The sequence below is a fragment of the Neoarius graeffei genome, chromosome 1 (assembly GCF_027579695.1).
Source record: "Neoarius graeffei isolate fNeoGra1 chromosome 1, fNeoGra1.pri, whole genome shotgun sequence".
Classification (NCBI taxonomy): domain Eukaryota; kingdom Metazoa; phylum Chordata; class Actinopteri; order Siluriformes; family Ariidae; genus Neoarius; species Neoarius graeffei.
In genome coordinates, this window is record NC_083569.1 from 12,127,293 (window position 1) to 12,154,807 (window position 27,515).

At 43.1% G+C, this 27,515-nt stretch overlaps 1 protein-coding gene across 1 annotated transcript in view; it reads right to left on the bottom strand.

Annotated features, from left to right (window-relative positions):
- epha4b (eph receptor A4b) overlaps positions 1–27,515 on the bottom strand; it is a 287,524-nt gene that overhangs the window by 14,717 nt on the left and 245,292 nt on the right. The window contains exons 12-13 of the mRNA XM_060929623.1: positions 11,558–11,619; positions 6,733–6,942 (exon numbers count right to left, since the gene is read on the bottom strand). Coding sequence (XP_060785606.1) covers positions 6,733–6,942; positions 11,558–11,619 — 272 coding nt within the window. The remainder of the gene's footprint in view (positions 1–6,732; positions 6,943–11,557; positions 11,620–27,515) is intronic.

The window sequence follows — 27,515 nt, forward strand, 5'->3', positions numbered from 1 at the left end:
TTGGTCCTCCAGCTGTTCCTTTTTTGTACCTTTAAAGGAACAGTCCACCGTACTTCCATAATGAAATATGTTCTTCTCTGAATTGAGACGAGCTGATCTGTACCTCTCCGAGCTTTGCGCGACCTCCCAGTCAGTCAGACGCGCTGTTACTCCTGTTACCAATGTAGCTAGGCTCAGCATGGCCAATGGTATTTTTTGGGGCTGTAGTTAGATGCGACCAAACTCTTCCACGTTTTTCCTGTTTACATAGGTTTATATGACCAGTGACATGAAACAAAGTTCAGTTACACAAATTGAAACGTGGCGATTTTCTATGCTATGGAAAGTCCGCACTATAATGACAGGCGTACTAACACCTTCTGTGTGCTTCGACAGCAGGTGTCAATGCGCTGTCGAAGCGCGCAGAAGGTGTTAGTACACCTGTCATTATAGTGCGGACTTTCCATAGCATAGAAAATCGCCACGTTTCAATTTGTGTAACTGAACTTTGTTTCATGTCACTGGTCATATAAACCTATGTAAACAGGAAAAACGTGGAAGAGTTTGGTCGCATCTAACTACGGCCCCCAAAAAATACCATTGGCCATGCTGAGCCTAGCTACATTGCTAACAGGAGTAACAGCGCGTCTGACTGACTGGGAGGTCGTGCAAAGCTCGGAGAGGTATGGATCAGCTCGTCTCAATTCAGAGAACAACATATTTCATTATGGAAGTACGGTGGACTGTTCCTTTAACTTTTCCAGCCTCTTATTGCCCCTGTCCCAACTTTTTTGAGATGTGTTGCTGTCATGAAATTTCAAATGAGCCAATATTTGGCATGAAATTTAAAAATGTCTCACTTTCAACATTTGATATGTTGTCTATGTTCTATTGTGAATACAATATCAGTTTTTGAGATTTGTAAATTATTGCATTCCATTTTTATTTACAATTTGTACTTTGTCCCAACTTTTTTGGAATCGGGGTTGTAGAACCCCCTTAGGAAGTACCCTTTAGGGTGCATACAAACCATTGTTTAATACCACAGTGCTGTTGAATTCTTGATTCTGATTGGTCAGAAGGTGCTAGTTTTTTTTTAAATATTATTGTTTCTGTAGTAATAGCTTACAGAGAGATGGATTTTAAATGATTGATGTTGATATTGTGGACTTTACCATGAGCATGTTTTTATTTTGCATTAAGAAAGGAGTCTTCAGTGTTGGTAAAACACTTTGAAATCTTTTATTTTCCCTAAAGACAATAATGAGCAGACTTCTCTGTAAAATGACAAGTTGCTCTCGCACACTTTTATATTTTAAACTTCGAGAGAAAAATAAAAACAAAGGAGAGGCTGGTGATGTGGCTGAATTAAATTGTTTCATGAAGGTTGCATGATATGAAATGCAACTATTATGAGATAAAAAGTATGAGGGGTCATTCTATAAATTAATTAACCATCTGGGGTCTGAGAGTATATTCTGGGACTCTAATGATTTTAATATGCTCTGATGTTGTCAATTACAACAAATCTAAGCAGCATTTTCAAAGTCATATGACTTTTTTGCATTCAGCACAAGTTCAGCTACAATAATATCTCTGTAGTATGTATGTCATGACTGTACTTTAAAAAAAATAACAGATAAATGAAAATGTTGTAAAAAGCAGTTTTAGAACTGTGTTGGAATGTGTGAAAAAAACATGACCTTTGACATGACATTGTGTTGAACCGTATTGATCACTTGAACCGATTCTGTTCAGTCTTAGGAATGTATCAAGCCCAAAAACTCAAATCTTTTCCATTGATTTGGACAATTAACTGGCCATCAAAAAAATTATGTCCTATTGTTTTGGGACAAATGGTTGGCAGTGGGAGGGGTATTCAATGAGAAGGGTAAAAATTTCCATTCCAATCAATGAGAAGAGTGAAAACCCCTCCCACTGCCAACTCCTAATCCCATCAGGTCAAGTGATCAAAACAGTTTTTCACAAAAGGTAAGGTAATGTTTTTCATACATTCCAACACAGTTCTAAAACGGTTTTTTCTACAACATCTTCATTTATCTTGTATTTGACTTTATTTTTGTGTTTGACTCTATTCAGTGTGTTTTGAAATTAACTCTTATACTATTTTACTCAGTTCAGAGCCACAACCAACTGTTACTCTTACACAATTACTCTGTAATTTTGCTCCCATTCCAACTCCAAATTTTACTCTCTAAACTCAAAATAGAGCAAAATTAACTATTTTGAGGAAAATACTAACTCTGGAAAAATTGCTGTCATTTTTCCTGTGTATGTACTAGTGGCAGCTGGTAGTCTTTCAAACAGGGGAGGCTGGTCGGTTACGATATTTCCAGATTTTAAAAGAAAAAAGAAAAAACACATCAATTTTGCCCATACTCTTGCCTCTGATCTGGCTGATTGTTGGCAGGGTCACAAACTGTGAAATAACAGGTTCTTTTGGCCCATTAGCCTACTGTCCAATATACATGATGTTGGGTGGGGTATATTTTAACATTTTATATTTTAAAATTGTGGCATGTTGTTTAAAAATTGATCATTATTGAAAGCAGCTCTTTGTCAGGAACCTCAGCAGTAACAGCAGAGTGTTCTGGAATAGGCACAAGCACTGACCTTGGGGAGCCAAACATAGAGCTGGGTGCCACACATTTCATTCAATGACACTTTCCCTATATTTTACTTATTTTGACTGAGAAATGTTTTATTGACAATTTTGATAACCCTTCACTTTTAATCCAGGTCTGTAGTGTGAAATGTTCTCGGCTGTGTTTTTGTTCAAAAATGTTTTCCAAATTGTAGCTGTGTTTAATTCATATCCAGAAAAATATATATATTCCAATATAATATACTCAGCATAAACATTTTAAATAGATTCTATATTTTTGGTCCATCCATGACATATTACTAAAGTAGCCTATTTACTGTTGTTGATGCGGGTCACTTGCTGTTAGCCAATTCACTTTCTCGTACCAGGAGAGCTGAAAGGAACGAGTATTATTCCCTACCTTTTTCACCAAGTCAATTTGAGGCGTTGGTCTACCTTGCTCTTTAATTTTAATTTTTTCCTCGAAAGGAAGACTGGCAAATGGCTTCGCCAAAATTAAATCAGCAATGCTTGGCATCCGTGCGCAGCTTTCTTGCTAGCTGACTAGCCCCCTCAAGTTCAAGTTCAGTCACTCAAATAAACGAAATTTCTGGAACTAAGATAGCAAACTTGACAACACTATATTTACACTGTATTTACAATGAAAATATATACAAACTAAAAAAAGCTGGTAGAAACCGTATGTAATGAATGAAATCGAAATGTAAGCTGATCTCTTACAATACACCACAACACTTGCAAATCCGCATGGGACTGAACTGAGATTCACCGCTGCCTGTCTATATTTGAAATGAGCTGTCAATCAAAGAAAATATCCGGCCGCTTTCACCAATCACCAGTCTCCTCGCGGAAACTGCCATGTCCCTCCCACTGTGAGGCTCAGAGTCCGTAGACGGGCATTTTCGCAGTATTTGTCCAATAACTGTCTTGCATTTTGAGATTGAAAAGCGCATCGCTCCCAAATGCCATTGAAGTCCACTGAGGCTGGGAGTCCGTGAGACTCCGTGGGCGGGCGTTTTCGCAGTATTTGTCCAATAATCATCTTGCATTTTGATATTGAAAAGCGCATAGCTCCCAAATGCCATTGAAGTCCACTGAGGCTGGGAGTCCGTGAGACTCCGTGGGGCGGGCGTTTTCGCAGTATTTGTCCAATAATCGTCTTGCATTTTGATATTGAAAGCACATAGCTCCCAAATGCCACTGAAGTCCACTGATGCTGGGCTACATCGCGCTGTCACGAGGGGGAAAAACTCACGCACATATTAGGCGAACTGGGGAAAGTTATAACGGAATGATTTCGCACTGTAGTTGGGTTGAGCACATATATTTCTATGATTCTGGATCTGAAATAGCAATGTTATAAGGTCGGCTATAACATAAGCCTAGCGCAATTCATCCTACACGATGTTCATCATTTTTAGAGGAGGCTGAGCCTCCCTCGTTGTCTTAGAGCAATCGCCCGTGGTATGTACTATAGCACACACATATCAACTGATCTTCTCATAATAAATAGAAGAAATATTTACACTTACTCAAGTTGATCTTCAGCTGGATCGAGTCAAAGTAAAAAAAAAAAATCAGTGTTGCAGTTCTCAAGATTGAATTGAATCGCTGTCCTGAATCATCCAAAGTGCATAAAATCTGTGTGCCATCTCGCAACAAGTTTTACTTCCAAATAACCTCAACTATGGCTGACAGATTTTATCCTGTTTACGGTGGGTGTTCCCACCGCAAAAGAGAAACTAATTGAAAGTGAAAGAGATTATCATACAGTTACTATGTGAATAGCCTTTTATGAACGTGTAAATGGGCTCTCAGTGCTCCAACTCCGGTGTGACTGAGTAAGGTGACAAGTTTTATGTTTCACCTAATTTAGGTAATTTAAAAACTATAATATTATTTGGCAGTGGACACATAGTAAAGTGTAAAGTATAAAGCTTCTGTCAATATGCTTATCGTGCCTGTAGGATAAAAATTCATGAAGATATTTATCTAAATACATGACCTACTCATTCTAAACCTGCTGAGCTTTGCTGACAAAGCTCTTAACCCCAGAGGGTTAATAGAAACTGTCATACAGTGCAACCCCATTATAACAAAGTCCTTGGGGGACATCCAAATAGTTTGTTATACCGAAAAGTTCATAATACTGACATGGACTCGTGTCACACCAAACACTCACGTTATGTGTGAAATTTTAGCCACATTCTCCTTATCATGAATTTCTCCTTCCGAGTCACTAGTGACGGAGTTAAAAGATCGTGAACAGAGGCGATGATTTCTTCATCTGTTATGGAAATGACGGAGGTTACTGGTGTACTATTGTCAATGTCCACCCACTGACTCACTATGTTTTGAGCAATTCCAGTGTTATGGACGTGACACTTGAACTCAAAATGGCAACAAATGACCCAGTGCATGTTTTATTGTCTCCCAGTATTTAAACAGGTGTTGCATATTTTAAGGCTGTACCATACTGGAGAAGTGATAGAACAAGAACAATTCCCATAGTACATCTAGGGCATGCCAGAAAATGCCAATAAAAGATGCGTTATGGATGTGACAGAAAAAGTATCACTTTTCTTGGGTGACTGTACATTTTTATCAAACTCTGTGAAATTGTAAACCTAATGTCGAAATGGAGATATCCATTTGATAAAGGGGTCCAAGGTGAATATTAAAAAATCTTTGTTTAAAATATTTTGTATTTCATGCAGAGTTTCGGAAGGAAAAGTCAGCGTTATGGATGTGACGAAATTCCGTTATGGATGTGACGCGTCTGAAATAGATATGGCATGTGTTTAGAAAATCAGCAATTTAACCACCATAACCCTTTGAAAAACTCTCTAAATATCAGCTAAAACTATCAAAGTTCTTAAATAATATTTAGAATGGCTATTGTTTTGCTGCTTTGTGGATTTTAGCATACATTTCTGTGGCTTGTGGCAATAATATAGAATTGTACATGATCAAAGTTGATTTTAGCTTGGGTTTTACATTATAAGAAAGAAAGACTGACAGTGACATATTAGGTTGGTTACAAATTGGTTCAACTTATTCACATCGGTAAAATACAGGCCTAGGTGATATCTCTGGGAGTGGTTTTGATGTATTACATGTTGCTTTAATTTTGCATGGTGAGGTTGACATTTACATGGAATTGCCCTTTTCTAAATCTTCACCATTCAGTTCATTCATATGTTGCAAATCACAGATTATGGCATTTATGTTGCATGGCATGGGGCATAAAAACACTGCTGGTACTCTTTAGGTGTTAAGTTTAATGGTATCAGTCATTCGTCCTTTTATTGATCCTTTGATCACTATTCTCGATAATTGTGAGTGAACAAGCCTCGCTTAGGAGTTGATAAGCCTCTGTTTTATGGCATTAACTTGACTGCAGACTCAATTACTTATTGTTTGTCTCTGGTGGGAAGAGGAACACATGGCTCAGTGTGTCATGTAAGCAGGTGAATGACAGATGTGATTGCAGGAAGAGTGTTTATTGACAAACAGGCAGGCAAACAGTTCAAAAATGTAAGAGAAATGCAGGGTCATGAAATGAGCAATGGTCACGTGAGGCATAAACAGAATGGTGACGGCAAAGATGAAAGGCAGAGTCCAAATACACAAAACAAAGTCAAAACTAGAAACGCAATACGCAAATATAAGGCTTGGTAATGTGAGACACTAGGTACAGCGCATACACTTCACCAAGTCTGTGTGTTTACAGAGTCCTTAGAAGCACACGCTGTGATTGCACTCTAATCCAGAACAAATGCATAGTAATTAATCCTAATGGCACTGCGTGCACGTGTTGTAATTTGTGGCAAGTGCTCCGAGTGCCAACGTGCATGGATGTAACACGATGATGGTTTTTTGAAGACTCCGACTCACTTTGGGAAAACTTAACCAAAGCAACTCTGGGCTGGTAGCAATAAATTTGCTTTGACACACCATCCGGTTGTTGATTATTTTTCTTTAACAGCGCTTCTATACTAGCTTGTGATCTCTTTTTAAAACAGATCACTGAAGCTGGTGATATGGAAGTCCAGTTAATTTAAAGTTAACGTCAACATTAAAAATCCTAGTGCCATCTGTGTGGAGGAACAGATCAAGTGACCTACCTGTGTCGTATAAGCAGCTTCGGGGTCATCTTCTAACACTCGGGACAAGCCGAAATCTGACACTTTACACACCAGGTTGCTGTTGACCAGGATGTTCCGAGCAGCCAGGTCACGGTGAACATAGTTCATGTCCGATAAATACTTCATCCCGGATGCAATTCCGCGCAACATTCCTACCAGCTGGATAATGGTGAACTGACCATCATGTTTCTGAAAGGAAGAGAAAAAATAATAGAAACAGCTGTGGATACTAAAGATTTATCACCCGCAGGAGCATTTATACAAAATTCAGAGGGTTCAGATTCATATCCGTATTCTTGTTTTAACAAGACGATCAAATTAGTACTTTTTTTTTTTTTTTTAACGTGCTTTTTAGTGATGGGTTTTTGGACCCTCAAGTCATTTATAATGCTCTGGTAATGAGGTTACATTTTACAGCCGGTCCTTGTTCCACTGTAATTGTAGTTCTACGCAAGGTTATTAGTGGTAAACCATCTGTTTTTAGCACGTTTGTGAGAAAAATGAAACTGTTTTTAGCCTCGAAACAATCCTAGCTTGGCGCAAATCAGCCTGATGTTTTCATTTGCATATTGGACCTGTGAAGTAATCTGGTTAAAACGCCTCCATTGTCTCTTTCACAAGAGGCGAGTTAATTATGCCTTGCCTTATAAAAGCAGTTTGCTGATTGATTGCTTGGCCTCATCAGCCATCACAAGTTTGTTTTCAATCTCACTGCAGTGGTTACTGTAAGAACAGTTGCGTGAGGACAAGTGTGTATGTGTGTGTGTGTGAGAGAGAGAGAGAGAGAGAGAGAGAGAGAGAGAGAGAGAGAAAGCGCAGCACTTGTTTTTGCTAAATTGGTCTGCGCTCTAATTAAACACATGTAGCTTGGGCAGACAGGCTATGAGCTATTAGCCATAAAAACCCACCCATAATTACGTTAGCTTTTTTTTATGTCAGCTGAAGTGGTATTTATGGTGTTCATTAGCCTGCAGAAGGATCGAAAATTTCAGACGTGCCTCTTTTTTTTTTTTTTGACCCAAATTTCATTTTCATTTGCTCAAAGTGTGGGTAATTAAAGCGGGAGCATGCTTCAAAGTGGGGGGAGGACATCCGTAATAAAATTACAAGGCCAATCCTTCCAAGGTGACAAAAGCGGCAATAAATCCGAGGCGATTTGACGGAGGAGATATTTGAGTGGATTTGTGGTGGGAGCATTTGGTCTTATTATAAATCTATGGACTTCATTCACTTACGCTTTTCTGGAGTGTTCATAATTTTTTTCGCTCACTCACTCACTCACTCGTTAAATGTGAACGGCCATTTTGAATCTTGTGTGCATGAAGGATGCACTACTTGTGTGTCAGACAACAAACATTAAACATGTCAGGCACGGATTTTGGGGGCGGGGCTGTCCAAAAAGAAAAAATAGTTTTAGTACATGGCTACTTGGAATTGTGACTTGATTGTATCACAGATATCGAGATATGCCAGCCATTTTTTATTTAATTAATAAGGTTTAAAAAAAAACTAAACAAAATAAACCGTTATGTGAGATTGAGCTGAAGAGTTTGTGGTATAAATTTATATTTAATAGAAATTATTACATTCATATTAGCTTAGGTCTGAGCTTAGTTTTTTTTTTTTTTTCCACTCATGACACGAATGCAGTGAAAGGCAAGCTGGATGAGTCCTGTTGGATTTTTAACAGGGCATGAGAACTTCGTGCATCAATATAATAACATACTGGATTCCTGGACTGCACTGTAGACTACATGTAAAGGGTGTGCACCATCCTTTTATTTTTATGGTATCATTAGCATGCATGTTCACAAGCCAAAATGATAAAATGCTGCAGTGGGCTTAATGCGTACACACATGTGTCGGCTGTCCGGCTACTGCTCGTATTCATTAATAGGGTATCCCTGTACTTACTATACCTGGTGTATGTACATGGGACATTTTGTTGGTAAGCCTCACTTTGATTTTTATGACAGCATCTGTGAGAGATGTTGATTTTTGCAACCGCTCTGAAGAAAATCTGCTTGAAATCCCCTGAGTCTTGGGAACTAAGACTTATTATAGGACTTGTTCACATGCAACTCACACAATCATTATATACAGTTGCAGTCAGAACTTTACATACAGTGGCTTGAATGTCATGGCAATATTTGGGCTTTCAGTAATTTCTTTGAACTGTTCTTTTTCTGTGGCAGAATGATTGTACAGCATACATCTTTAATTAAAAAAAACACACTAGAATTTGGGCCCTGTGATGACCTGGCGACTTGTCCAGGGTGTACCCCGCCTTTTGCCCGTAGTCAGCTGGGATAGGCTCCAGCTTGCCTGCAACCCTGTAGAACAGGATAAAGCAGCTAGAGATAATGAGATGAGATGAGACAAGAATTTGGTGCACAAGTTTTAATTTTCTTTGGGTTTTCTGAAATCATATGCTCACTTAGATTATTAATTCAGAGGTGCTGAAACTTCCAAAATGTCTCTTATCTTGCCAAGGGCGAGGTCTCTTAACTTCCTGTTAGTGCTCATAACTGACTACAGCTGGTAGCTTCTCTGTGCCTTCATAAAAAGGGTTTGTTTACAGCACTCATTGGATTGACCAACACACAATACAATGGGAAAGTCCAAGGAGCTCAGTGCAGATCTGAGAAAGAGGATCGCAGACTCCGGAATGTCTCTTGGAACCATTCCTAAACAACTGCAAATTCCAAGATCAGTTCAACCAATTGTATGCAAGTTATTGTGAGGTGTAGTCACTATGCCAAGCCACTTTGCTTCAAGAAAACCCAAACTATCATCCTCAGCTGAAAGGAAATTGGTTTGGATGGTCAGGAACAACCTGGGAACCACCATGATATAGCCCTGCCATGAACTGAAAGCTGATGGATCACTGTCTACAGTTCAAATTACCATGGACTAAGAGGCTGCTATCCAAGAAATAACCCCCTGCTCCAAAATTGACACCTTCAACCTTAACTAAAGTTTGAAGCTGACCACACGGAAAAAGAAAAAGCCTTCTGGAGGATAGCTGTATGGTCAGATGAGACAAAGATTGAGTTGTTTGGCCACATTGACCACCATCTACAGAGGGACACTGTACCAGCTGGTGGTGGTGGTAGGATCATCATGCTCTGGGGCTGTTTTGCTGCCAGTGGAACTGGTTCATTGCACAAAGTGGATGGAATAATGAAGAAGGAGGACTACCTCAGAATTCTTCAGCATAAACCATCAGAAACTTGAACATGACTTGGGACTTACAACAGGACAATGAACCTAAACACGCATCAGAGCTGGCTGTGGAGGATAAAGCAGGCCAACATTAAGCTTAAAACAAGCCCTGACTTTAACCCTATTGAAAATATATGGACCGTGCTTATAAGTCGAGTCCATGCCAAGAAAAAAACAAACAAACAAACAAACAAACAAATTTAATTGAACTCCATCAATTCTACCATGAAGAGTTGTGAAATATCCAACCAGAATTCTGCCAGAAGCTTGTTCATAGGAAACAAAAATGTTTGGTCAAGGTGAATCTTACAAAGAGATATTTTACCCACATTTTTTGACCCTGTATGTATAATTTTGACACTGTGTTGATTTCAGAAAACCCAAAGAAAATTAAAACTTGTGCACCAAATTCTAGAGTTTTTTTAATTAAAGAGGTATGCTGTACAATCATTCTGCCACAGAAAAAGAACAGTTCAAAGGAATCACTGAAAGCCCAAATATTGCCATGACATTCATATCCAAGATGGCATTCATGTTACTGTATGTAAACTTCTGACCATAATGGTGGTTATCTCAGTCTGTTAGACTGAGGAGCTCAGACTGCAGTTACTGACTTTGTATTATAGACAATTCTTGCAGTCCTTGTTTATAGTTATCTCAGTATTAAGTTTGTCTTAAGTGGCCACTGACATTACCTCAGTTTACCTGCGTATATCCACTGTCTTATATGTACATTGAACGTCCTGAGCAGGAGCTCAGATTGCAGTTGCTAAAATAGTAATACTTATTGATATACTGTAAGGTGTTTTGTGGTCAGTGTACTACACTGTAATGTGTCATGTGGTAATGCATTATATGACAATGCAACTTTCATAAACATTACCATATCTCATCTCATTATCTCTAGCCACTTTATCCTGTCCTACTGGGTTGCAGGCAAGCTGGAGCCTATCCCAGCTGACTATGGGCGAAAGGCGGGGTACACCCTGGACAAGTCTCCAGGTCATCACAGGGCTGACACAGACACAGACAACCATTCACACTCACACCTATGGTCGATTTAGAGTCACCAGTTAACCTAACCTGCATGTCTTTGGACTGTGGGGGAAACCGGAGCACCGGGAGGAAACCCACGTGGACATGGGGAGAACATGTAAACTCCACACAGAAAGGCCCTCGCCGGCCACGGGGCTCGAACCCAGACCTTCTTGCTGTGAGGCGATAGCGCTAACCACTACGCCACCATGCTGCCCATATTACCGTATATCAGTTGTAATTATGGTCTATGCATATATCTGCAACTCTGACAATATAATTTTCAGTGACTAATAAAATGGTTTTGAAAGTTCCAGCTTTTAAAACAGATTTTTCATATGGTAATTTTCTTTCAGAGCTTTCACTGACATGTCTTTGACAGCTCAAGATGCATCTCCGGGCAATTAAAAACTGCAGAGCCTCCAGGAGCCTCTGGCAACTCCCGGACCCCATAGCCTTACTGGGTTGACAACCCCCCCCTTCCCATTTTCCTGGATCTGCCCCATGTGAGATTTCTTTACATAAAAATAAAAAAGCTTCGAACCTTCAAGAAAGAATCCAAGGATCCGTTCTCCATGAATTCAGTTATTATCATCACCAGCTTGCCTGCGAACATAAAAAGAGACAGAAATAAAACATCGACCACTACAACATCGTCCACTGGAAAAAAAGAATACTCCTCCACCAAGCCACAGAGAAATATATCATTATAATGGTGTCATTAATCCTACAGCAGAGGGATAGTAAAGAAAGGATGGCTGGAGAGAGAGAGAACGAACTGTAAAGCCTGAGCTGCACTTCCTCCTCCCCTGGGGAACGCTATTATTCATTGTGAAGGATCCCTGTCAGAGACCTTGACCACGGGCACCAGTGTTTAACAGTGCTCTTGGTCTGTTCACTAGTTAGCAAAGGATGTGCTGTTATATTAAATATATATTATACAATACAATCATAAAAAAAAAAGTTTGAAAACACTTAATACCTAATCATCATGCCAGTTGTTAGCAATAGAAACATTAGAAAGTCAAAAAAGACCCAGAAAGTGCTGCATCATTGTACAGTATATCCATGTCATTGCATAATCGGACACTTTTCAAATTGCATCCTTATAAGGTCGCTTTTATTTCATGCTTATTTGAACCATGACTTGAAGTTGAAAGATGATTTAAAATGGTTTGGAAAAATCAAAATCCAAGTGAATAAAAAATAATAATAATAAAAAGGTGCACAAACAAACCTTGCCGTGTTCTGTCCATCTGAAATAACGAAACGTCCTTAAAAAAAAACAAAACATGCAATTTAAGAAGTAATTTGTTCATTATGAACGTAATTCAAAAATCGTTTTTTAATGTAATTTAATCAAGATTTTGTTGTTGTTGTTGAGCGTTATTAATCAGAATTAATTAAGAATTTAGAATAATTAGGCTTTTAGTACTCGAGTCTGACTTGTGTCCTAATTTTAAGGACTCGTGACTTGACTTGGACTTGAGCATTAACGGCATTTGGACTCGTAAGCTGGAGATGAGGACTTGGATTTTTTCTTTATTTTTTGTAATATGCCATAATGATTTGCCATAAGATATTTTTATCTACATTAATTTTTGTACAAATTTCGTGAGAGTGTCTCACACCTGTGTGCCTTGGCGCATGCATCAGATAGACTCTTGGGCGTGCTCCGGACTGTTAGGCTTTTGCTGGGAATCGAACCCAGGTCACTCGTGTAATGATCCAGCAAACCCCCACTAAGCTACCAGGGGAATGACTCAAGTGCAGAGGTGTGAGGCGAAGGTAGAAAGTAGCAAAAAACAGTTTATTTACAATATGTACACTATTTACAATCCAGGGCAAAAAACAAAAAGTATAATCCAAAGGTTCAGGGGCAAAAAACAAAAGGTATAATCCACAAATGAAAACAGAAGGGGCAAAATGCAAAACGCTCAGAAGATCCAAAAGGGTAGAAAAAATCCAAAGAAAACAAAATACTAAAAAACTCAAGAGCACAGGCAAGGTACATGGGACAGAGGAAACTAGCACTAGACAGCATAGCATAAAGACTCCGTGACTAGGGAACAAACAGAGGAGTATTTAAACACAAAATAAATTGAACACAGGTGACGATAATGAAGACAAACAGGCAACCAACACAAACACAAAACACAGGAACAGTGGCGGCCTCTAGAGGTCAAAACAAACATGACAAGAAAAGGAAATAACAGCGGCCTCTAGAGGCCAAAACAGTCCAAGTCCTAACAGGACCCCCCCCTCTAGGAGTGTCTCCTGACTTTCCCAGGGCGATCCGGATGGGCCGAATGGAAGTCACGACAAAGTTCCTTATCTAATATGTCCTGAGCTGGGACCCAGCAGCGCTCCTCAGGGCCATAGCCCTCCCAGTCCACTAAATATTGGAGCCCACCGCAGACCCGGCGGGAGTCAAGCAGGCGAGGCACAGTGAACACAGTCTGACCCTGGAAGATGCGGGGGGGCAGGGGATTCCTAGGGGCAGGGGCATATGTGGATGACAATATGGGCCGCAACAGGGAAACATGGAATGTGGGGTTGATTCTTAGCGTTCGTGGTAACTGGAGCCGGTAGGAGACAGGGTTCACCCTGCGCACAACTTTGAAGGGGCCAATGTAGCAAGGAGCAAGCTTGCGGTTCTCCACCCGTAGCGGAAGGTCCTTGGCAGACAGCCAAACCCGCTACCCAGGGCGGAAAATGTGGGCAGGCCTTCTATGGCGGTTGGCCTGAGTCTGGTTGGTTCTGGAGGTCTGGATGAGGGTCCTCCTGACCTTGCTCCAGGTCTTGCGACACCGTCTCACATATTGGTTGACCGAGGGCACCCCAGCATCCTCCTCCTGGTCCGGGAACAGAGGTGGCTGGAACCCGAATTGGCACTGGAACGGCGACAGCTTGGTGGCCGATGACTGCAGGGTGTTGTGGGCGTACTCTGCCCAGGCAGACAGGTGCTCCACGATGTCGGGTTATCCATAGCCAGGCCTCGCAGGGTGGTTTCCAGGTCCTGGTTGAGCCTCTCCGTCTGGCCATTGGACTGAGGGTGGAACCCAGAGGAGAGGCTGGCAGTGGCTCCGATGAGCTTGCAAAACCCGTGCCACACTCGGGAGGAGAACTGGGGCCCCCGGTCTGAGACGATGTTCTGTGGGAGACCAAAGACTCAGAAGACATGATTAAAAATAAGTTTGGCTGTTTCAAGAGCAGAAGGGAGTTTGCACAGTGGTATGAAGCGGCAGGCCTTCAAGAATCTGTCAACGATAACCAAAATGACAGTGTTACCTTGAGAGTCTGGCAGGCCTGTAATGAAGTCAACCACCACATGGGACCAGGGACGCCGGGGAATAGGCAGAGGATGCAGGAGACCCTGGGGACGCTGTCGTGGGTTCTTGGTTCTGGTGCAGATATCACAGGACAGGACGAATGACCTCACTTCCTTCTCCATGTTAGGCCACCAGAAGCGTCTCTTCAAGAAGTCCAGGGTCCTCCGAGCTCCCGGGTGGGTGGTGAGAGGGGAAGAGTGACCCCACTGGAGAACCTTGGCCTGGGCTTGACGAGGGACGTACAGGAGGCCCGGTGGCCCCGTCCCAGGACCACGGTCCTGGCGTTGAGCTTGTTGAATGGTCTCCTCAATACCCCAGCGGACAGGGGCCACAATCCGGGACACAGGGATAATAGGCCCAACCTCACTCTCCCTGTTGTTGGGCGAGAACAGCCTGGAGAGCACGTCCGGTTTGGTGTTCTTAGAGCCCGGGCGGTAAGATAGGGTGAAATTAAACCGGCTGAAAAACAAGGCCCACCTAGCCTGTCGTGGGTTCAGCCTCTTGGCTTGTTGGAGGTACTCCAGGTTCTTGTGGTCCATTCAAACCAGGAATGGATGTTGCGCTCCTTCCAGCCAGTGCCTCCACTCCTCAAGGGCCAGTTTCACCGCAAGCAGTTCCCGATCCCCCACATAATACCGGGACTCCGCAGGGCTCAGGCGGTGGGAGAAGTATGCACAGGGGTGCAGCTTACCCTCTGAGCATTGGGATAGGACCGCGCCGACACCGCTGTCCGAGGCATCCACCTCGACGATGAATGGTTGAGAATTGTCCAGGAGGACCAGGATGGGTGCCGTGCAGAAGCAGCGCTTGAGGTCTTTAAATGCCTTTTCTGCCTGAGGAGACCAGACATAAGATCCACCAGTCCTTTTGGTGAGATCTGACATGGGTGCTGCTATGGAACTGAAGTTCCTGACAAACTTGCAGTAAAAGTTAGCGAAACCTAAGAACCGCTGTACCTCCTTGACGGACTTGGGAGTGGGCCAGTCCCGGATGGCCAGGATCTTGGCTGGGTCCATTTGGAGTTGTCCCGTTCGTATGATAAATCCCAGGAAGGAGACCTCGGGGACATGAAACTCGCACTTCTGGGCCTTCGCAAACAGATTGTTCCTTAGCAGCCTCTGGAGAACCTGGCGGACATGGTGGCGGTGCTCCTGCAAGGTCTTAGAGAATATTAAGATGTCATCAAGGTAGACGAACACGTGTTGATTGATCATGTCCCTCAAGACGTTGTTGATAAGGGCCTGAAAAACAGCTGGTGCGTTGGTGAGTCCGAAGGGCATCACCTGGTACTCGTAGTGCCCTGACGGGGTGTTAAAGGCAGTCTTCCACTTGTCTCCCTGTCGGATACGGATGAGGTGGTATGCGTTCCGTAAGTCCAACTTGGTGAAGACGGTGGTGCCTTGGAGCAGGTCGAAAGCTGTGGACATCAGCGGAAGGGGATAGCGGTTGCACACCATAATCTTGTTCAGGCCCCTGTAGTCAAAGAAGAAGCCGGCACCAGCAGGTGAAGTGGAGGGTCGAATGAACCCAGAGGCCAGGGCGTCCTTGAGGTATTCCTCCATGGCCTTGCGTTCTGGCTGAAAGAGGGAGAACAGTCTGCCACGAGGAGGGGTAGTCCCAGGGAGCAAGTCGATGGCACAGTCGTAGGCCCGGTGCGGAGGAAGAACGGCGGCCCTGCTTTTGCTAAATACCTCCTTCAAATACCAGTACTCTGTGGGAACTTGAGATAGCTTGGTGAGATCAGGGGGCTCGGCAGGAGACACAGAAGAGCTAGAGAGCAGACAAGAGGCATGGCACGCAGGGCCCCATTCCACGACCTGGCTTGTTACCCAGTCTATGCGAGGGTTGTGGCGGGTAAGCCAAGGAAGGCCTAGAATCACTGGGAACTGTGGTGAATGAATAAGATGCAGGGATATCTCTTCCTTGTGACCTTGAGACTGGAGAAGTAACTTGGGTGACTCTTCCATCACCTAATGCTTGGCCATCGAGGGCAGACACAGACAGTGGGATTTCAAGAGGAGCAGTAGGAACATTGATACTTTGGGCGAAGTGAACATCCATAAAGTTTCCAGCTGCCCCGGAGTCTAACAGGCTTGACAAGAGTGGACGGACTCACCCCAGGAGATGGAGACCGGGATGTAAACTCCTTGGCCAGGAAGTTCAGGAGAGAGGGTAGGCCCCGTCACAACCCTCCCTCGGCTGGATGGGGCGGTCCTTTTCCCGAGAGCTCGGGACATGATGCTCGGAAGTGGCCAGGCTTGCCACAGTAGATGCAGCACTTGTCCCTCCTTCTGCGCTCCCTCTCAGATGCGGAGAGGCAAGTACGGCCCACTTGCATGGGTTCTGGACAGTCACTGGAGGAGGTAGACGGGCTCCATGTAGAGGCAGTGAGGCCGGGGAGGCTCAGGACTTGGCGGCGTTCTCTAATCCTGTTGTCAAGATGAATAGCATGTGAGATCAGAGTTTCGAGGTCACTTGGGCATCCGATAGAGGCCAGGCCGTCTTTGATGGGGTCAGACAAACCATGGTGAAAGGCTGAAACCAGGGCAGCCTCGTTCCATCCGCTGAGTGCCGCGAGCGTCCGAAACGATATGGCATAGTCTGCAACGCTTCCTCCTTGCCGGATAGACATGAGCTTTCTGGCTGAGTCTGTACTGATGTCTGCCTGATCGAAGACCCGAAGCATCTCTTCAGTAAACAGTTCGAAATCAGAGCACTCGGGTCCCCGTCTCTGCCAGATAGCTGTTGCCCATGCTCGTGCCTTACCAGCTAACAAGGTTATCACAAAGGCAATCTTGCGGTGATCCGGAGTGTAGGTGGTAGGCTGGAGCTCAAAGGTGAGTTGGCACTGGGTAAGGAACTCTCGGCACTCACCGTGCTTGCTGTCATACCTCTGTGGTGCAGGAAGGCTGGGTTCGCGAGGTGAAGGAGGCAGCATGGCAGGAGGCACTGGAGAGGGAGCAGATGGTGGAGCAGGAGCCGGATCAGGATGAGGAGATGCGGGCAGAGGAGTCAGCTGTGCCAGGGTTTTCCCAATTTGCTGAAGCAGTACCTCGTGGCGAGCAAGGGCCTCACGTTGGCTTGCAAGTGTTCGTCCCTGAGTGTCCATGGTAGCTCCGTAGCATGTCAAAGCTGCCATAATTCCCTGAAGGTTGGCTGGGTAGACCGTTGAAGACGCCTCTGCTGAGTCGGTCATGACGAAGTCTTTCTGTTAGGGTTTTTCTGGGACTCGAACCCGGGTCGCTGGTGTAATGATCCAGCAAACCCCCACTAAGCTACCAGGGGAATGACTCAAGTGCAGAGGTGTGAGGCGAAGGTAGAAAGTAGCAAAAAACAGTTTATTTACAATATGTACACTATTTACAATCCAGGGCAAAAAACAAAAAGTATAATCCAAAGGTTCAAGGGCAAAAAACAAAAGGTATAATCCACAAATGAAAACAGAAGGGGCAAAATGCAAAACGCTCAGAAGATCCAAAAGGGTAGAAAAAATCCAAAGAAAACAAAATACCAAAAAACTCAAGAGCACAGGCAAGGTACATGGGACAGAGGAAACTAGCACTAGACAGCATAGCATAAAGACTCCGTGACTAGGGAACAAACAGAGGAGTATTTAAACACAAAATAAATTGAAGACAGGTGACGATAATGAAGACAAACAGGCAATCAACACAAACACAAAACACAGGAACAGTGGCGGCCTCTAGAGGCCAAAACAAACATGACAAGAAAAGGAAATAACAGCAGCCTCTAGAGGCCAAAACAGTCCCAGTCCTAACACCGGACAGCATGTGCGCCAAGCGGACTCTCGTGCGTGCCGTAAACGACTTGCACCTGCAGAGGATTAAGGCGCAGTCAGCGTGCTGATATAAAAACTGTGAAAACACATTTACTTTGCGAAGTATTGAGTTGCGTTGCTGACACATTACCAAGCCTTACTTCCTTGTTTGGTTTCCTGATCCCTGATTTCCTGTTTCTCGTCTTGTCTTGATGGGGACCAAGGCCCAATCCCAATTCTAATTTCTACCCCTACCCCTCCCCCTTCCCCTCCGCCTTCCCCTTGGCCCTTCCCCTTGAAACTGAGCTACAAGGGATAAGGCTTGAAATTCAACCCTTACATATTGGGATAGCCCTTCAACGATCGCATACGTCATCGCGTACCTCCGTCAGTGTTTACGTTAGCAAAACGCAACCAAATGCGTCATTGGCTGCGACCAGCCGCTACAGTCAGAGGCAGAAATCTCTGCTGGCAGGGTGTGATTTGTTAACTAACACCACTGAATGGGATATCTTTGGCGCTTCGTGCACCACATCCGACAGAATGAGGTGTCAGAACACTCATGTAAACAATAAAAGCGAGAATAACAGAACAAAACGTACACAGTAAAGCAACCGAAAACAATACTCACTCCCAAAGCTTTTTAGCAGCAGCTTGGATTTCAGAAATCGCTGCTCATTCTCAGCTCGAAAGCGAATCAAGCAGCGTGTTTCCTCTGGATAACAACTTAAAACACGTAAATAATGGAGAAAATACATTTATGACAATCTTTCGCCGCGGGAACCGCCATCTTTCTGAAATCCGCATGGCATTGTGGGAAATCACTCAAACCCCTTCGTTCGGAGTCTGCTCCAGGAAAATCTCCGTTTGGAGGGGTACAGAAGCCCTCCCCCTTCCCCTACCCCTCCGCGTTAACTGGGATTGGGATACCCCTACCCCTTCACGTGAACGCGCAAAATGGAGGGGAAGGGCCAAGGGGTTGGTCCAAGGGGTGAAATGGGATTCGGCCCAAGAGTCCCGGCCCCCATCATGCACACATTCTACAGAGGCACCATCGAGAACATCCTGACCTGCTGCATCACCGTGTGGTATGGCGCCTGCACCGTGTCCTGCTGCAAGACTCTGCAGTGCATCGTGAGAGCAGCTGAGAAGATCATTGGTGTCTCTCTCCCTTCTCTTATGGATATCTATAACTCCTGCCTCACCCGCAAAGCCATCAGGATTGCAGGTGACCCCACCCACCCATCTCACAGCCTCTTCAGCCTGCTGCTATCGGGGAGGAGACTGTGGAGTCTCCGGGCCAAAACCAGCAGGCTCAAGAACAGTTTCTTTCACAAGGCGGTCAGGAGGCTCAACTCCCTCCCTGTTCTGCCCCTCCTCCCCCCTCTGCCCCCTGCCACAGATTCTGCTCGCACACCCCCCTTCAGCATCTGACATGTCATCCTCACAGTTCCCCCCCCAACACACACACACACACACATATATATATATATATATATACACATATACACACATCTCATCGTTCATTAACACACTGAACTCAGGGACCGCACATCTCACTTTACCTAGCCCATTTGCACTATTCCGCACTACCTCATCTTAACAGCTGCTAGTTTGTTTATACTGCTTATTTCATGTTTCATGTTTACCTGCTATACCTCAAGTGCCCTTGACTGTTTGGTTATTTGTACCAATTTATGTGTGTGCGCGTGTGTGTGTGTGTATATATATGAGTGTTTAGTCTAGTTACTATCTAGAGTGTTTATACTGTTTATATTGTCTGTTTGAGTGTCTAGTCTGTCTTCTTGTTATCTAGTGTTTATACTGTTTATTTATACTGTTTATGTTGTTTGAGTGTTTAGTCTAGTTCATATCTAGTGTTTTATACTGTTTATATTGTCTGAGTGTTTAGTCTGTCCTGTTCTTATCTAGTGTTTATACTGTTTATTTATTCTGTTTATATTGTTTGAGTGTTTAGTCTGTCTAGTTCCTATCTAGAGTGTTTATACTGTTTATATTGTTTGTTTTTTCAATTATTCTATTTTTATTTTATTTTTATTTATTGCATTGCCAGTTTGCACCGTGGGTCAGAGAGGACTGATGTTTCATCTGTGCTGTATGTCGAGCATGTATAGCATATTTGACAATAAAGTTGACTTGACTTGAATGTTAATTCTGCCGAGTCTACGATAGCCTGTTTGTGCCTCGCTCGACCTATTGCCCGTTTCACTGTTTTATGATTTTGCCTGCCGTTCTAGATTGTTTACCTGTCTTCACTTGTATTAATAAACACACCTTCTGCACTTACATCCCTCTCCCAACCATCTCTGACAGAATACTTCACACTCCCTGACAAAGAGAATGAACATTCACCTGTTCATACATCATGTTCAAGAACAAACTAATGCTAATGGCGCTAAAACAGCCACCGTGAAATGGTGCGGTTGGAGTCTTGTTCTTGGACTCGACTCAAAATTTTTTTTAATGACTTGGACTCGACTCGGACTTGAACACTGGGGACTCGAGACTGGACTCAGACTCGAGGTTTAGTGACTCGATCACAACACTGAGAATAACAATATGGCGATTAAAGTCAGGAATAAAACACTTGGTGGTATGCTGTTAATTCACAATTATACACTGATATTCATTGAGCCTGAGGTAGATAATTGTTTTAGTAAAAAAAATAAATAATACACAATTTATTTCAAACTTCAGAAGCAGTATGCAAATGTAATAAAGGCACAGCGCAGACTTGTGTCACTTATCTATGCCGACTCACATTAAATACTTTGGTCTGAAATCGATAAAATAAATCACAATTCAACCTTACCCTTGACTAAATTTAGGCCAAACTTAGGAGCATCTTTAGTGCTTTTAGGAACAGCATTTTCTTTCATAATCTGTAATTCTTCCTCACTTACAAAGCGATTGGCTGCCATTTTGCCGAGTCACTCGAGGTGATTATCGAGAAATAGTCTGAATTTCTTGACCAATCAGTGCGTGATTTTTCTATAATCACCTGTGTATTTATACCAATAATCAATGACAGAGTGGTGGGACGCAGTATGACACCCTGTTATCACCCCAAAGTGTGCCCCTGAAGTAGTTCATAACTCTTAAGGCCAATTTATGCTGACAACCCAGTCCTCGCAGACGGCTCCGCAGACAGTGTCTGTGTAGCCCCCCCACCTTCGCAGACGCTCTGCGCGCACCTCCCAAAAATTGTGACCACCACAGACAGCGCCGCAGACAAGAGGGCTCTGATTGGTCCACTCTACATCCGCTGTACACGCACTTCCGCTTCCCTACTTTCCCGGTTTGGTTTGTTTTCACGACCGGCATTTTTAAAAATACGAGCGAAGATGGAGCAGCATGAAGAGCGGTTGATTGAGGAAGTACGGACATCTATACGACTCCAGTTCTAGTCATTATAAAAAAAAAAAAGTTCTAGTCATTATAAGTAACCGGAGGATAAACACTCCACTAACCACACCCACCAACTACTCCTAGCGACTTCGCACCCCCTTGCGTTGTGCCGGCCTATTATCCCCGCTCAACAATAAATTACAACTGTCTGCAAAAAGCTATCTGCGAAAGCTTTGTCACACGAGCATGCAGAGGCCTTTACGCCACAACAATTTCCAAATGATTACAAGTTTTAATTCATTAAACAACACGCTGCATGTTTTATCCCTTTAATGTTGTGGAACGTCAATGAAAGTTCTCACTTGCATTATCACAGCCATAATCCTTTGTTCCCTCACTAAAAGTTATGCTCCTGAGTAATCTTCCATCCTGAAGACTGTTAAAAAGCATTGACACTGGGGACTCCTTCCATAAATGATACATAAACTAGGCATGTTAGATGCTCGCTAGCCGTGCTGTGAAAACTGTCCATGCAGACACTCATCGGAGTTTCCAGATCTGTCATTGCTTAACTCTTGAATATTTTCTATCGTGAATACTATCATTAAAAAGCTTATAATCTCTGCTTTCCAAAGAAATTTATCTCATTAAATTTAACTGTTCAGTACTTTGGGAATAATGCCAGGTTGAAGTTGGTACAAGAGAGTAAAATCTCTGCTCGCGGGACGTTGGGAAACTGAAAGCGCTCAGGCTCTCTCTCTTTCTTCTGATCAGTTTGCGACTGGATTACTCATGAATATCAATCAGATAACTTTTATAGGGATGTACTCTCACTCTCCCTGTTTCTAATGAAGGATTCAGCAAAATTTTCCGTCTGCTCGTTTTGATGTTATGATTCACGGGAGACTTTGAGGTGAGTTTTCATAGCTTTACCTACTTATTTTTTAAATCAAACTGATTCATGTTAATAAATAACTATTTTACAATAGAACTGGAGCTGTTTTGATGAAAAATATGGAGATCTTAGTGATCGGAATGATATTTAAAAAAAACAGAAGTCAGAAATGCGAGTGTCAATTTCAGTTCAGTTAATGTGAATTGTTTATTGGATGTGGATCAGATAGTTTTTTTGAGGTTTGCACCAAGTTTCTGGGTGTGCACATCTCTGAAGACCTGTCCTGGAGCAACAACACCGCATCACTGGCCAAAAAAGCCCAACAGCGTCTGTACTTCCTCTGCAAACTGAGGAGAGCAAGAGCCCCAGCCCCCATCATGCACGCTTTCTACAGAGGCACCATCGAGAACATCCTGACCAGCTGCATCACCGTGTGGTACGGCGCCTGCACCGTGTCCTGCTGCAAGTCTCTGCAGCGCATCGTGAGAGCAGCTGAGAGGATCATTGGTGTCTCTCTCCCTTCTCTAATGGATATTTATAACTCCCGCCTCACCCGCAAAGCCATCAGGATTGCAGGTGACCCCACCCACCCATCTCACAGCCTCTTCAGCCTGCTGCCGTCGGGGAGGAGACTGCGGAGTCTCCGGGCCAAAACCAGCAGGCTCAAGAACAGTTTCTTTCACCAGGCAGTCAGGAGGCTTAACTCCCTCCCTGTTCTGCCCCTCCTCCCCCCTCTGCCCCCTGCCACAGATTCTGCTAGCACACCCCCCTTCAGCATCTGACATGTCATCCTCACAGTCCCCCCCCCCAAACACACACATACATCTCATCGTTCATTAACACACTGAACTCAGGGACCGCACATCTCACTTTACCTCGCTCATTTGCACTATTCCGCACTACCTCATCTTAACAGCTGCTAGTTTGTTTATACTGTTTATTTCATGTTTACCTGCTATACCTCAAGTGCCCTTGAATGTTTGGTTATTTGAACAAATTTTTTTTTTTGTGTGTGTGTGTGTGTGTGTGTGTGTGTGTGTGTGTGTGTGTATTATATATATATGAGTGTTTAGTCTACGTCTAGTTCATATCTAGAGTGTTTATACTGTTTATATTGTCTGAGTGTTTAGTCTGTGTGTAGTTATCTAGTGTTTACACTGTTTATATTGTCTGAGTGTTTAGTCTATGTCTTGTTCTTGTCTAGTGTTTATACTGTTTATTTGTACTGTTTATATTGTTGAGTGTTTAGTCTATGTCTAGTTCCTATCTAGAGTGTTTATACTGTTTATATATATTTTTTTCAATTATTCTATTTGCATTTATTGCATTGCCTGTTTGCACCATGGGTCAGAGAGGACTGATATTTCATCTGTGCTGTATGTCGAGCATGTATAGCATATTTGACAATAAAGTTGACTTGAAAGCTGTGAATATTAATCAAAATAATCGTTTATATTCTTTCATATCAACACTAGTAGGCCCTACTTTTGAGAAATACAAAGTCCTACAGAGCACAAAGAGGGGATTATAAATAATATTTTATTACTTTTTTATTGAGTGTCCCTAATTAGCATCCATCCATCCATCCATTATCTGTAGCCGCTTATCCTGTCCTACAGGGTCGCAGGTAAGCTGGAGCCTATCCCAGCAAACTATGGGTGAGAGGCGGGGTACACCCTGGACAAGTTGCCAGGTCATTGCAGGGCTGACACATAGACACAGACAACCATTCACACTCACATTCACACCTACGGTCAATTCAGACCCACCTATGGAGCACTTGCATGTGACGTCACATCTGATCCAGATTGTAAACAGACGCCACCTTGTCGGTCAAACGCCATATTTCCGCCTTCTACTTCTACTTCTGGAAAACCCTACTATATACAATTCTACTACAACGTCAACTCCACTGAAAATCAATAAAACATAAGACGAGTGGAATCCTGTGTCCGAGTCCTTCCCTTTCAAGTGTGGGAAACCCATAATGCTCACATACACTTGACAGTAGGCTGCCACGGGACCCTGACAGGCGTGCAAAATGGATTGCTGCCATCAGGTATACCATATATACAGTAATAGTGATAGACTACTGATACTTGATCTAACTGATAATATAAAATATTCAACCATAATAGTGGATATGGCGGCGCATGATGGGGATGCTGCGGCTACAAGCTCTCCCTACCTGTCCACGTTTTTTTATGGTTTTTGTGTGTATTTTTGCGTGTTGTTCATCTGTACCGGACTTCAATATCCACTACAACCGTATGTACTTACTGGACATTGGTTTCCAGCAGAAAATGACGGTTTGTAGTGATTTCCATTGCATGCACAACATTCCGGACGAGATAGCGAGACCAGCGGGGTCTCAATACTTAAGTGACTTACCCGTCCAATGAGGATTGTTATTTTCTTGTTTACAAGATGCCACATCTGAGGGGGGCTGACAAATCCTGAATTTCTGTAAAGATAACTGTCCAGAGATTTATAAGCACGCAGTGCTTCACCACTGAACAGTGAGGGAAAGTTAATGAGGTAATTATACACATCTGGGTATTCTGCTGGCAGTTCAATATCCACTAACACAGTCGTGAAAACTACGTCCGGTAATCGATAAGGATCACTAATCTGTAGGTCGTTTATTTTAGACATATATCTAGTTATCTGTTCATTAGAAAATTGAGCCATGTAGTCCGTTGGTTGAAATTGATCCATTTTGTACACGAGTGCAGCAATATTCAGCTGTGTTTTTTACCGACAAGATGGCGGCTGTTTACATTCCGGTCACGTGACTGCAAGAGGTCTATTAGCCTAACCTGTATGCCTTTGGACTGTGGAGGAAACCGGAGCACCTGGAGGAAACCCACGTGGACATGGGGAGAGCATGCAAACTCCACACAGAAAGGCCCTTGTTGGCTGTTGGGCTCAAACCCAGGACCTTCTTGCTGTGAGGCGACAGTGTTAACTACTACACCACTGTGTCGCCTCCTAATTAGCATAACTAATACAAATTAAATACTAATTTCCATAATTTGTTTTTATTAATTTTTCAAACTTTGTATTCAGTATACAACCTTCTATGCGCTTCCAATTTCCATGTAATTATCTTGGAAAAATAGAAAAGTTATAAAGAACATTTGATCTCATTGGTTGTCTGTGTCTATGTGTCAGCCCTGTGATGACCTGGCGACTTGTCCAGGGTGTACCCCGCCTTTTGCCCGTAGTCAGCTGGGATAGGCTCCAGCTTGCCTGCGACCCTGTAGAACAGGATAAAGCGGCTAGAGATAATGAGATGAGATGAGATGGTTAATGAGGCCCATTTTGTACCATGTGATCCTCGTACAGAATATTACAGCTGTTTTCTAAAAATTTATCTGTTTCTTCAAATCTTTGATTTGTAGTATCTCAAGGACAGATAAACATATTTTAATTCTGCAAAAAGTATGTGGCATTCAATTCTGAATGCAACGAGAGTTGTTTCAAGCAATTCGGACTGAATTTGAATTTTCACCTGATGTGCCTGATTAAACAATTTGATTATACAGAGTGTTCCTGAGAAGGAGCTGTTACCATAGAAACGATAACGTTTCAATAATCGTGTTCGTGTAAACCTGGGGTATGATCACTTTCTGACCAATCAGACTTGAGAAACCTGTTCATGTAATAACAAATGATTCCACTTCATGCAATATTTCCTTCTTCAAAGGCTCTTATGTTTCTGAGGCCAAGTGAATTTGACTGACAGGTAGTCTAGTCACATGACTGTCGTATATCACATGAGAAATTGTATGCACTACTACTATTAAAAAGACAGCTGACAAAATTCAATCACACCTCTCTCTCTCTCTCTCTCTCTCTCACACACACACACACACACACACACTCTCGAGTGCTTATTAACAGATTAAATCCAATAAGCCCTACCTTCATAGACGGTAACATGACTACATTATTCTCACTGCTAAACACAAGACAGATGCTATGTACGCGTGTGTGTGTGTGTATCAGCCCGAAGGCATTTATTCACAACACATGATCATCCTGAGATTATGAGATTATTCGCGCATTCAAATTAAACGATACACTACCATAGAAATATCTTTAGGAAATGTTTAATTTGTACATTTATTGCACAAACACACTCCAGTGTGTGAGGATGTGTCTAGGTGTGTGTGTGTGTGTGTGTGTGTGTGTGTGTGTGTGTATACGTGAGCGATAGTCCCTGTCTCTCGCTTAATACAAATCTGTACTACACCTGATAAAAGATATAAATCTGTCCACAACGGAATGCGGTGCAAATAGAGGTCAGGTTTGTCCGTATGTGTATACGTGTGTGTGTGTGTTGTGGGGGAGGTTGCAAGCTCTGCCGGAGCATCTCCTTGTTGTACATCAGCCCGAATTAAATCACTATCTCACTGAGATAAATGTCTCTCCAGACACCTTAAGAAAAAAAGACCCCTTTTACCTTTCCTCGCTAGAGTAATGTAGCTGTCAGGTGGCTGAAAGAGGTTTGCACCCCACATGCACTCACACACACACACACACACACAGCGCTCTTGGGAATGACATGGTAGTCGGCTGCCACTGAATACCACCCTGTGTGTGTTTCAGCCTGGGAAAACTGTTCACATGGTGAAATTTTCTTATCAACAAGACATTTCCACCCACAGAAATGTCTCTCACTCAGTGTTTTTTGTTTTTCACACCATTCTGTGTAAACTCTAGAGACTGTTGTGTGTGAAAACCCCAGATCATCAGCAGTTTCTGAAATACTCACACCGGTCCATCTGACTCAAGCCAACACTTTCATGCCACAGTGAAAGTCACACTTTGAGATCACAATTTTTCCCATTCTGATGTTTGAAGTGAACATTAACTGAAGCTCTTGATTTGTATCTGCATGATCTGATGTACTGCGCTGCTGTCAAGGGATTGCCTGATTAGAGAACTGCATAAAACAGAACAGCAGGTGGATGGGTGCTCTTAATAAAGTGTCTGGTGAGAGTGTGTTTTATAATCTCATCTCATCATCTCTAGCCGCTTTATCCTGTTCTACAGGGTCGCAGGCAAGCTGGAGCCTATCCCAGCTGACTACGGGCGAAAGGCGGGGTACACCCTGGACAAG